The sequence below is a fragment of the Sturnira hondurensis genome, unplaced genomic scaffold (assembly GCF_014824575.4).
Source record: "Sturnira hondurensis isolate 20B ecotype Veracruz unplaced genomic scaffold, ASM1482457v3 Scaffold0004136, whole genome shotgun sequence".
NCBI lineage: Eukaryota > Metazoa > Chordata > Mammalia > Chiroptera > Phyllostomidae > Sturnira > Sturnira hondurensis.
Genome location: NW_028076767.1, coordinates 41,592,682 through 41,605,703, shown reverse-complemented (window position 1 = coordinate 41,605,703; position 13,022 = coordinate 41,592,682). Strand labels below are relative to the sequence as shown.

Genomic DNA, 13,022 nt, shown 5'->3' with positions numbered 1-13,022 from the left:
CACCCTAAATTATGAAAAGAAAAGTGCATTCTGGTAGGCAACTGGCAGACCCTCATACATCATTTTCCAAGTAAAATCAATATTGAAATAACATAATCTGCAAATAACCTCCTTCAAACAGAGACAGTTATGATCTGAAGAGTGTATTATAAAACTGTATTAAGAGGACTAGAAAATGTGATTGAATGTAATTAAATGAAGATGTGATCTATCCTTTGTACTCTAAGGCAAACCAAAGGGGTTTATTTCACCAGAAAAAAAATAGGCAATTTTCATGAAGCTCAGGAGAGCCAAAGACCGCTTTTTAGTCAACTTCCCCACATTCCTGCGGCAGGATGAATGAATGCACTGCCCTTACCCGATGGGCTCTGCGGGCCTTCAGGCACCTTGTGAAGGTTTCTTACCTCCTTAGCGTCTTAGTCAAAACGCGAAAGCAACACGCCTGTCCGTAGTACGGAGCAGGCAGAGAAGTGCTGCACTGGCAGGGCATCAAAATAAGCCATCGTCTGGTTTGGGCAGCGTAAATCCAGAGTGAAAGGAAGAGTTGGCTCTGAAAATCCCAACTCGTGTGACTGGTTTTTCCTGTTTCATTAAGAATTCTGCTTCTCACTCTAGAGCTTAAAGGTCTGCGATGCTAAATAGGCAGATCCCCCTATTATCTCCCACTGTCATCTGTCCTTAGAAGAAATGCCGTAATTATTTGTTTATCGTTTTACTGCGACCATACAGAAGAACGACTAATACACTGGCTTATTCATCAAGTAAACAGAAGTATCCTCAATTGGGAATGTCCATGAGAAATCCCACAAGTGATTTCCTAAAGAACCTTTACGTTTCTGCCTAATTTTACATTCACCAAGCAACTTTTCCCTTCTATGCTTTGGTCTCTTGAGCGGATACAGATGCTGTAACACTCCAAATTTAAAGGAGAACTGCCAACATCTACTAAGCACTTAGTAGGTGCTAAGCAGTTTTAGCATTATATATATATAAATTCATTTAACCCTCACAACAGCCCTATGAAGGAGATTTTATTGTCTTGTCCCCATATTACAGCCGGGGAAATAGTCGCAGACTAGTTAAGTGACTTGCCTAACCAGGCTCACACAAATAGGATGTGGTACAGTCAGGATTCGAATCCTGGCTTCCTGACTCCTGACTGTGGCCCTTCATTAATTATGTATCACAAACTCATTCTACCATAAGTGAAAGCACTTGCATCCTACTTTACAAATTAGACTCTTTAAAGTTGGGAAAGTATTACACACAGCATCAGCTGACCTGAAACAAATCAAGTCCCTAGCTGCGCAATGCCAAGGACCAGATCAGGTACGGGCTTTAAAAACCCTGAAGTGTGGCCTGAACCCTGAAGTGTCGGTTTTTAAAGCGTGATCAGTGAGTCCCCTTGTTTTTCTATTTCCTGACTGCAACACCAGCTTTTCAGTGAGATGCTAATTTATAAGTGGTTCAGAAGTTCATAAAGCATGAGGGCAATTCAAGAACTGTCAGTTTTTATAAGGGGCCCCAAATCAGCTAAAAGTCACTAGAAGGTCAAACCTAGCTCTTTTATTTTATTGCCCGTGTATTTTTACTAGCTTAAAATAGATGAGATCAATTTCTCCAGCTAAAGCAGTTTGCCATTCGGAATAATCAGCATTTTTGAAATACCTGGCAAAATAAAAAGGAGCATTAAGTGCATTTAAGTAGACTAATCAAAAATATATAAGACAGGAAAAGAAGGAATTTTCTTTCTCTGACTCTTTGAGGGGGACAGACTTGTTACAAACAAGTTTTGAAAATACAAAGATACAACTAGGATAGAACATCAATCTGGACTTAAATGCAGAAAAACTGATTGATCATGAGTAGGAAGACTTACTTCTCAAATGGAGCTGGCAAATTATAAGTGAACAGAAGCTTCGCACACAACTATGCTAATGATGAAAGGTATCTGTAGTTTTCGGGGGGATGAAAAAGGGGATTCTGGCCCTGATCTGAGCCATGCCCAAAGAGCAAGTTACGAAGGTAATATGATAAAACTAAACTAAATGTCTAAATGTCATCACAAACTTCTTCCAAATTTGGGCAAAAATCAATCTCTTAACTACAAATTTGGTTAAGATTTTTCACCTACAGACAGGCGAAAAAATACTTATAATCCTAAAAATACATGATTATCACCAATATTAAATATGAAGATATAGGCATACTCTGTTATCAAAATGTAAGAGTTCTTAGAATCCTCGACATTTGCAGAAAATAAAACCTGTACACATATTTAGAATGTTGCAGAACTTCTAATCAAATGAAATATTTTTAGCATTTAATTTCAGCCCCTAATGTATGTGGTCACCTCAAAACTAACTTCTGTCTCTTATTAATAGTTCTGTTCTGCAATATAAAATCACACAATCTTAAAGGCTTTTAAATGAGATTTCAAACTTATTTAAGAACTCTGCAATTTACTTTGGAGAAGACTCAAAAGTATTTGACTTCTTATACTAGTAAAATCCCTAACAATCTACTAATCTGTATGTTCCTCCAATATAGAAATACAAGAATTTTCACAGCAAACTTGGTCAACTACACTTGTGCCTGAGTTTCATGTTTTATTTAGCTCTTTTTAAATTTTTTTCACTTAGTTTTATTTCTCTGCTGCAGTTTACTAATTTTTATATTTCCAACAGCGTTTCTTCCTCTAGCTAGTTCTCCTTATCTGTGGTTTTGCCTTCTGCAGTTCCAGTTACCTGCGGTCAACTGAAGTCCAAAAATATTAAGTCAAAAATTCCAGAAACAATTGAGTTTTAAATCACACACTGTTCTGAACAGCATGATGAATTCCCATGCTGCCTCGCTCTGCATGGCCCAGGACACGAGTGACCCTGTTATCCAGCATCTCCACACTGTATATGCTACCTGCCTGCTAGTCGCTTAGAAGCTGTCTCAGTTATCAGATTGGCTAGGAGAGACCATATTTATGTAACCTTTGTTGTAGTATATTACAAGGTTCTATTTTATAATCGTTAATCTCTCACTGTGCCTGTGATAAAGTTCAATTTATTAATTGAACTTTATCACAGGTATGAAAAACCACAGTATACCTAGCGTTCAGTGGTGCCCTCAGTTTCAGGCACCCGCTGGGGTTCTGGAACACGTCCGAGGACGGGGGGACTACTGCATCTGATTCTCAAGAAGAGCACGCGCACTCAAAAGCTTCCAAATTACATTAATTATTCAACCGAATCCTCTCTAAACACCCTTTCCTATGTATAGCCAGAGCTCCTTTGAAATCACTTTTTTTCTTGCCTTTTGTGCCACCTTAAGTTTCCATGTTAAGTTTGTGTGTTTTAATATTTCCTTATCTTTAATGTGACAAAATAAAACAACAGAATAAAGGGCTAACCCAGGTACAAATCTGCATTCCACTGAAATGGCCCTATAGTCACAGAGGACGACAAAAGAACCACGGCTGGGGACAAGGGAGGGCTTGCAGGAGTGTTACCGGGGAGAGAAAGGGTGCAAGCAGAGGGCCGAGCCCGCAGACCACGGTGTAAGAGAAGGAGGCTAGGGGCCAACTGGTCTCCACATGACTAACTCATCATTATTTTCTTTCAGAATTTCCCATTACAATTTTTGTTGAGAAAAACTTCTCTTTTATTTTTTCCCAATTTTTAAAATTTAATTATTTTTCAAGTACAGTTTTCTGTCTATTACTCCCATCCCCTCCCACCCCCCGTGCTCCCCCGCTCCCTCCCATTTCCACCCTTCTCAGTTATTGTCCATGTATCCTTTATATATGTTCCTCTAAATCCCTCCCCTATTTCCCCTGAGATTCCCTCCCCTCTCCCCCCTGGTCACTGTCAACCTGTTCTCTATTTCAGTGTCTTTGGTTATATTTTGCTGGCTTGTTTGTTTTGTTGTTTAGGTTCCTGTTAAAGGTGAGATCATATGGTATTTGTCTTTCAACACCTGGCTTATTTCACTCAGCATAATGCTTTCCAGTTCCACCCATGTTGTTGCAAAAGGTAGGAGCTCCTTCTTTCTTTCTGCAGCATAAAATTCCATTGTGTATATGTACCATAGTTTTTTGATCCATTCATTTACTGACGGGCACCTAGGTTGCTTCCAACTCTTGGCTATTGTAAATTGTGCTGCTATGAACATTGGGGTGCATAGGTTCTTTGGGATTGGTGTTTTAGGGTTCTTAGGATACAATCCTAGCAGTGGAATTGCTGGGTCAAAAGGCAAGTCCAATTTTAGTTTTCTGAGAAAATTCCATACTATTTTCCATAATGGTAAAAATATGGAACGCTTCACGAATTTGCATGTCATCCTTGCGCAGGGGCCATGCTAATCTCTGTATTGTTCCAGTTTTAGTCTATGTGCTGCCGAAGCGAGCACCCATTACAATTTTCGAAAGTGCTTAACTTACACACACTAAAATTTCAACTGCTCGAAAATATTTTGATAGCAAGTATAAAAAAGTTGTTTATTTTCAAGGTCTAATCTTTTTAGTGATGAACATTTACATGCACTACGGAATTTAAACAAAAACCACCACCAGATATGAATGGGTTAGTTTTCACAATAACTTCCTAATTTCAAAGGAAAGATTAAAAATAAACACTCTCTTCCATATGGTCAGAACAACAATGATCCCTTAATTTTTGAAGCAGACTTTTTTTACATTATTTTGCTTTTGGTCCCAGTCACTCATGTTACATCCTTTGTAGCATCACTGCTATCATCATTCAATAAACGTCCATCTACAAATTAATTAACTTTCTTGAAACAAATCCCTGGTATACTATTCTTCGGATTCCCATAAAAGACCCACTTTTTAGATACAATTGCAGCTGCCCCACACTGCCAGTTACTGTGTCACACGCGCGCCTTAAAATTCCGTAATCAGCAACCACCAGGTGCCGTATCGCACTCAGCACACCACAGCCAGTCAATACAGACATCCCCAAACACACCGCGGCTGGTTTTGTCAAATGTTTTATTGGGTGTAGACATCTGGAGTACTGTAAAACATGCATTATCTGTAGATTCAGAAAGGAGCGAGCCACATTGTCCTCACTGTCACTTGTGTCAGGCCTGGCGTACATGATGGAGATTAATGAAGTACCAGGAGAGTGATGCGGCTCCTGGAAAGCTTCTGCAGTTCGGAGTGGGGCCTCAGTCACGTGAGAAGCAAAGCTGCTCACGTTAGAGAACTTGCTTTTTCATCGGAGGTGCACAGCATTTTAATTTTAGAACAAATAAAAATAATTCTGTTTGTAGAAGATTCCCACCCCCCCAAATCTGTTTGTCCCTTCAGTTTCAGAAATTTTAATTTAAAAAAAATCATACACCTTTTGGAAACTGTATGTTTATCTGAGTAATAACTGAAATTTATTTCTTCTTTGGTTGCTGAGGTGTATTAAATTTGAAGAAGATAATATCTCCATCTTCGACAATGTAATTTCTGCCTTGTTGCCTGTACTTTCCAGCAGCCTGCAAATCGGAAATACAGAAGAAAGGGATTATTGTATAACTAAATGCATAAAGCACAAAGTATTACACTTATTGGGTCATATTTAAAAAATAGGGATACATACAAATTTAAAACTAGACTTGGAGAGAAGCAAGGTATTTCTGATTTGGGCAGAATTAGATTTCCCATACATACATAATCATAATGTATTCTTCACTAAATTGTTGGTACATAAATGTAATTATACCAATATCATTAAGTTTCATTACATGCTGTTTATGGTACATTTCTGATGTGTCTGCAAACATCCAGCAAGTCACTGTAACAAAACAGATCAAACCAGGTAGGAAAAAAAAGACTACATAACTAGTTTAAGACTTCTTTATTTTCTTTAAAAAATTTTTTATTGATTGATTTTAGAAAGATGAAGAAAGAGACAGACAGACAGATAGATAGATAGACATTCATTTGTTATACCTATCCATGCATTTATTCATTGATTCTTGTATGTGCCCTGACCCAGGATTGAACCCATGGCCTTGGAGTGTTGGGATGATGCTCTAACCAACTGAGCTACCCGGCCAGAGAAAGGCTTCTTTATTTTCTCAAAGAAATTCTGTGGTGATATTGGTGATGTCAAAAATGTGGTCTGTGACAAGAAAAACTACTACCCATTGTACTGCACAGTTTTCAAATTATTTCCTTATAGTTGATTTAATCTTGACAATGATCATATACATAGTGGTGTATACTAGAATTCATCATGAAGAATCTTGGAGATACCACGGATTTGGTTCCAGAACACCATAACAAAGTGAGTATTGCAATAAAGTGAGTTTGTAATCTTTTTGCTGGTGGAGTGTCTGGCCTTGAATTTGTAAAAAATGCAACATTGTGAAGCACAATGAAGCAAAGTGCAATAAAATGAGGTATGCCTGCACGAATGGCCCTAGTTACAGGCAGACTTTCTAACAGGTTGGAATCGCAATGACAGACATTTTTTCCACTTGAATATCAGTTGGCAAAGCAACTGATTCCACCTGCTGGTATGCAGATTTAGACATGCAACCAGCCAGTAATTCTAATGCAAGCACACGCCAGTTCCAGAGACCCAGGTTCACCCCATGGCACAGCACACACACGACGTCATCCTGAGCACAACAGGCTCTTCAGCATCCACGCTTCCTACTGCACAAACTTACACAGTCCATGCAATCCTACCATTGACGACAAGGGCTCAAGGATCTTTTGGAAAAAAACCTCAAAAGTATTTTCCTTCTGTTAGAATTTATTGAGAACACAAAACCTTTGCCCAACAACTTCCCTTTGAACATATTGATAAGAATGTTCAAAGTCAAGTGCAGTTATACTAACAAGACAAATCACTAATGAAGAGCTTACATCTGAGGTTAAAAATCAACAAACCAGATCACAGAGCTGTAGTAAGCATATTTTCAAATATCTAGACTACAAATGAAAAAAATCTCCTAGTAATAATGTGTGCTACTGAAACAAAGCTGATTTTTAAAAAGCCATGATACTCTAACATTCTAAAAGGCACACACACACTCTCTTTCTCACATGATTTTTATAAAGACAAGTGATATATTGAAGGCCATATGCTACTTATTTTGAGAATATAAAGTTCACTGTTATAAAACTATACAGACAAGTTAAATCAAATACATATTGACATGACACATTAATGTAAGTTTATATACCTTGTTACCACTCAAGTTTACTATTAATTAAAGGTGACAGTGTTCCTTTAAATTCTCTGGAGACCATTTAATCCATTTTCCACTGCTATCAGAAACACTGGTTGGAAAAAAAATCAATACCCATTTGTGAATCTTGAGTATGTATTAAACAAGACACGTCTAACCAGTTCATTTGCACTTGAAAGCAGCCATCTGTAGAAGCCAGCTTTGCCTAAGCAGATATGATTGCTAATAATGTGATATCCCTGTAGACTACAAAGCCCACACAGAGCTATTCGGTGTATAGTTCACAGCACTGGCATTAAATTAGTTATGCTGCCTTGGTATTAGAGATACATACATACACACACACACACATAATTTTGCTCTGAAACCTAAAACCTACTTGATAATATGCAAGTATTTGTTGAATAAGAGCATAAAACATCCCACAAATGCTTTCTTTACTTGGAGTTCAAATTTTGAAATGTTTCAGAGATTAAAAATCACATAAAAACAATTTATGGCATTCTAATCTGAAAATCCGCATGTCAATCATTTCCAATTTATAGTATAAAAGCACCTAGTTTGCGTTAAGCATTTCTACAAGCAGAAAGTATTTCTGTGTTGTTAAAGTTTCCCTGTGTTCTTAAAAGAAGTATTCACAATTTATATATCTCTCAAGTCTATTACAACATAGACATCTATTAAGGACTGGTGGAACAGGCTTATCATACGAGATTTTAAAAAAGCAGCATCTGATTTCTAAATTCTAGTAAAAGAGAAAAATCCTGACTTTAATCATCTTCACTGTATAAAAAGTACATATGCCAACTGGATGTTGCATATTGAAAAATACACTGAGATTTTCAAGTCTAATTGGTATTCCTGACAAAGTTCAACCTCAACACCTGCATACCTGTCTACTGATACGCAGATGACACCACAGCAAAGGTAATGACGTTCTTTAGTCAGAAACTGTAACTTCTCTCACCCATTTTTAGAAAACAAAATGGCTCTCATTCCACATTGAACCAATTATACCAAGATGTTTCCCCTCCTCTTCCTGGGTTTTTAAAGTTTTGTTAAAGTCCTTCTGCTTAGTGTGATCTTTCTGATGATACCAGTGAGAATAAACTAAACTTGAAATAAACTCTTCCGCACTCCTTTCAAATTATGAAATAGTAAACATAAAGAGGCCTCTTTAAATTCTTTAACACTTTCTATGGTAGTTTGCAAATGCAAAATAAAATCAGAGAAACCTCACTACAATGTCAGTTTAGTCACTTGACCCGTCACTTAGAGACGACACACCTACCAGATTCAGCTAAGGAAAACCTAATGAATCCGGACTAGATTAAGCCTCAAAAATAATTTACATTATAAAAAATTATTCATTACTCACCTATAACACTGCTTTACTATTGTGGCTGTAAATCAAATTATACTTATTAGATAAAATAAAGCACAATTTTGGACCTGCCCTCTAGTGTTGGGAAAGCAAATCAAATTCCCAAAGATCTTTTTTTAAAAAAAGTACAGCCATGAAGTTTCAGTAACAACAGATTTTCCGTCGCCGTCTTTGTACTGACCATAAGCATATAGTGCTACTTCTATTGAAGATACTCAAGTGTAGTAAGTATAAATTTCCACTGGCCGTCAGTGAACAAATTCTTTGATATTATTTGTAATTTCTTAAAACTAGTTTCAGTTTTAGAAAAACACAGTTCACCCATTTTAAAATGATCAAAGAGCAAGTGAACACCTATAGCTCTTCAATCCATTGATAGTACCACCAAACCCTGACACAGTTTAAATGATTATTCATTTTGATCATGAGTATCTTCCTATTAGTAAAAATCACAAAATCTGAAAGTAAAAAATAATTCCTTACCTTGACCGCATTTTCAGAACCTTCCTCTTTAAAATCTTCATATTTCATTACTTCAGCCATAATGAATCCTTTTTCAAAATCTGTGTGAATCTTTCCTGCAGCCTGAGGAGCCTTCGTCCCTTTCTGTGAAAAGACAGACCAGAGAAACGAGCTGCATTTAGATGACTCACTGTAAGCGGAGAGTTGCTTTTTTCTGATCTGCAGTTGGGGTCAACTCAAACTTAGTTTAACATCAGTTGAGATGTCAGACACACGATCGGTACATTTTCCGCACGGGGCACTATCTGTGTAGCAGATTCAGCACAGACAGATCCACAGATATTAACGAAGCGCAGCTTTGTTTCCCTAACAGCCTTCCAGCTTTATTGATTTAGATGCAGTTCTGGTTTTGGCCTGGGTTTCATTTCGATTTTCTATTCTTCACAGTGGGGAAAAAAAATAAGGATTTTAAAGTAACTTTCAAGATGAATTATCAAAGATTTTAAAAAGATAAAAAGCCTTGAAATTTTCAGCTCATCTAAAGAACATATAAAAATCAATATATAAAGGGACATTTTAAAGATATTTCCAACAAATCAAATAATCCATGTTTGGCAAATAATTTTGAAATTTTCCTAATACAATTTTTGACCATTTTACATTGTATACCCTGCTCCTAACCATCATGTAGAAAAATTCAAGTTGATGTAGGAAGAGAAATGTCTTATAATTACCCGATATGTTAAATTACAAGGACATACATCCCAGACACACACAACCATGGAAAGAAATTTGAGAAGTAATGGTGACCTAAACACTGCTTAATAAAGCGTGTTAAAGTGATAAGAAGTCTGACACTATAAAGCACAGTTTTTACAATAAGAGATGTATTGGGTTAATATGGCTACTCACTGATGCTTACCTGACTAAGTATCTCAGCACATTAAATCACGGACACTTACAATCAGTCTTAAGATAAACCAGCTTTCACATTTTCAAGCCCAGAACACATTATCTTTCCTGTTACACATACTTAAGTTCAGAAGTTTTAAGGCTTTCGAATATATAGCACAAATAAACCCTGGCGATTTATTCACCAACTCAGATTTGCTTTGACATTATTTTGTAAGTCTACATAAAAGAACCTTGGTTAGAAGTCAATCAAACATTTTTGTTTTTTACAAAGGGGAGAGGAGGTAAGAGAAGAGTGGATCTCACATTCACACAATACATTTAACACTATGTTGAACTATCTCCATGCTCCTACCCATATTAAATCAAAATAAATATTAAGATAAATTGTAGTAGTCAGAGAAAACAGAAATCAAAGCAGCACTAAATTAATCTTTTAGCATATATTTTAAAAGCTTAATAAAAGAATGAGTAAGACATTGAGAATTTCTAAAAGTTCTGACATAGTTTTTATGTTTGATAACACTATTTAGGATCACATATATTTCAAAATATTTTTCAGCAGTATATTACAATATATTTACATTTAAAAGCAAGCCATTACAGTTCAGTTTCTATTGTCCTCTGGGAATAAATTAGTCATTCTCTCTGGTCCTAGTCAGTATACATCAATATTTAAAATACAAATCACAGTTTTAAAAAGGAAAGATTGAATATATAACATTGAAAACAATAAACACTAACTAGTATGAATCCAAAGTACAAAAGACATGAATTATTACACATTGAGTTTAGCCTTTGAGCCCAACTTTGTATCTATGAAAAGCATAATGATGTCATATTGCTTTTATTGCTGAAAATGTAATCCGAGCAAACCAAAGGAGGAAAGAACCACCCGCATCCCAAACAAACTTAGCGAATACAAAATGAAAAGCAACATCAATTTCACTGCAGACAAACCCAGTCACACAGATTAAGCAAGCACAATACTGGTGTGTCTTATCTCTGACCACAGGAGGAGGGTAGACAGATTCTACAGGATGAAGAAATTCATACTATGTAATAGGCAGAATCAATTGTTACCTGCCTCAATCAATGCCGCTCCACTTTCACTGTTCAGCAGCTCACAAATAATTAAAGTTATCCTGGACAAAAACCTCATCTGTAATGACTAGCTCACCGCCACCATGACAAACTTCAAAGTCAGCGATATCAATCTGAATTCAATAGTGTGGAACTGGATATAGCTGATGAATAAGTATGAATCTTACCCTGATGGTCCATGCACGCACTTCATCTGGGCCCGCAGTGAAAAAGTATTCTAGCTGGAGTGCTGCAAACCCAGCCTTAATGATCTTTGGCAAAGCACTGAAATGAAATGAAACAAACTCACTCAACACACAAGTTGATAGTGCCAGAGATTTGTATAGAGCTAAAATTATTCATTTCAAGCAGAAAATGTTAAAGGATTATTAGTAAATGACCATTCATCTTCCTAACACACTTGAAGAGATGAGAAAGCATATAACTATTTCTAAAAAAACCCTTTAAAATGGTTCTAATTGTATTAGTCTGAATATACTGTTTAGAATTGTTTACTATAAAAAAGAAATATTTGATCTACCCATTCTATGGCTATTCCCTCCAATAGGAATCATGTCCAGGTTGTGGGTCATGAAAGCAAAATTATTTGATAGAAATCCAATGTTTAAACAATATATTACGGTTACTCAGAAAAAATGCAGGCAACTGATTCACCCTTCCCCCTCCCCCACTGAACATGACGAAAGAGTTTTGGCGATCGTTGCTTCTCAAAAATATACATAACTAATACCTATGTTATAATTAAAACACTGTACGGAGATGACAGATGACAGTTAAAAACTTAATTTAAAATAAATCTTTTCACTCTGTCTCATGGTAAAGAAAGGAGAAGATTCCCTCTTTATAATGGTAATTACTCTGTCATTTATTATTCTATCAGCGCAAGCAATTAAATTACTGCAAGGAAATAGTTGATAATAAAGTGTAGGGAAAATGAATGCTAAATTAACCTTTGTGTCATGTTCGCTTCCAGATACTTCTGTCTCTCCTCAGCACTCAATTCTTGCAACTTGAGTTCCAAGGCCCCACTAAAAGGAATGACCAAGGCACCTGGGTCATACCTGTCCACCCACTCTTTAATTTTTATCAACCTGTAGACAAAAAAGGGCACAACATTATCTTGTAGTGCATGCATGACTGTACCACATTCATTATTATCAAGTAGCACATACATATTCATAAGAATTGCACGGTTTTATGATGCCATCTTTTTGTGTATAGCTTTCCAAGGTCAAGGCATTAACAGGCAGCAATTGCTTCAGGTATACGCCATAATACTTTACTGTAATCCAGTTTTACTTTAGCACATTATCTATAGGAACTATTATACAAATATTTTTAAACTTTTAGTTACAATAAATTTGTTCAGTATTAACACCTGTGCCCTTGAAAACCTCAATTTTGAATTATTTTCCTTACTGAACAAAGCAAATTTTTAAAAAACAAAAACTAAGTTCCGTTTGTATAGGTATCAGACCTAAAAGTACCAGCTAATTTTGAAGAGTCTTTGATAAATACACAATTTGTTCCACCCAGCTATCTCTATGCCTGGTTTAGTTCCTTCTCAGAGTAGCAAGAATTTACATTTGTATTGGTTTTGAGGGAGATTCCTGCTAATCAAAGCCAATGTGTGCAGAAATACACATTTGCAAACCCAGTGGATCGTGTGCACACGGCTCTTACAAACCGCCCTTCTGCAGGGTCATGAGGAACAGAACTGCTAAGGAAACAGGCCTTTGAACTGAAAAGCGTTTGAAAAGCCAAATCAGTTAGGAAATTGATACCAAGTGCTACTTAAAAAGATGACTTAATTTTTCTTCCTGTAAAGCATGGGGTATTCTGACAACGTAGTAGTTAGAACACAAATGAATTAAGTGTCGTGAATGTATTAACCAAATTCTGATCCTACCACTTTGCTGGCTTTTTAATTCTTGGGCAAGTTACTGAACCTTTT

General features: G+C 36.5%; 1 protein-coding gene and 1 non-coding gene across 2 annotated transcripts in view; both read right to left on the bottom strand.

Annotated features, from left to right (window-relative positions):
- Positions 1-4,297: 4,297 nt before the first annotated feature.
- LOC118986005 (U6 spliceosomal RNA) lies at positions 4,298-4,401 on the bottom strand. Its single transcript, XR_005066248.1, has one exon. It is a non-coding gene; the product is annotated as a U6 spliceosomal RNA (small nuclear RNA).
- Positions 4,402-4,985: 584 nt separating this feature from the next.
- The window catches only part of OLA1 (Obg like ATPase 1), a 167,684-nt gene continuing 159,647 nt past the window's right edge, over positions 4,986-13,022 (bottom strand). The window contains exons 8-11 of the mRNA XM_037044431.1: positions 12,019-12,159; positions 11,236-11,332; positions 9,074-9,196; positions 4,986-5,499 (exon numbers count right to left, since the gene is read on the bottom strand). Coding sequence (XP_036900326.1) covers positions 5,398-5,499; positions 9,074-9,196; positions 11,236-11,332; positions 12,019-12,159 — 463 coding nt within the window. The 3' untranslated portion in view covers positions 4,986-5,397. The remainder of the gene's footprint in view (positions 5,500-9,073; positions 9,197-11,235; positions 11,333-12,018; positions 12,160-13,022) is intronic.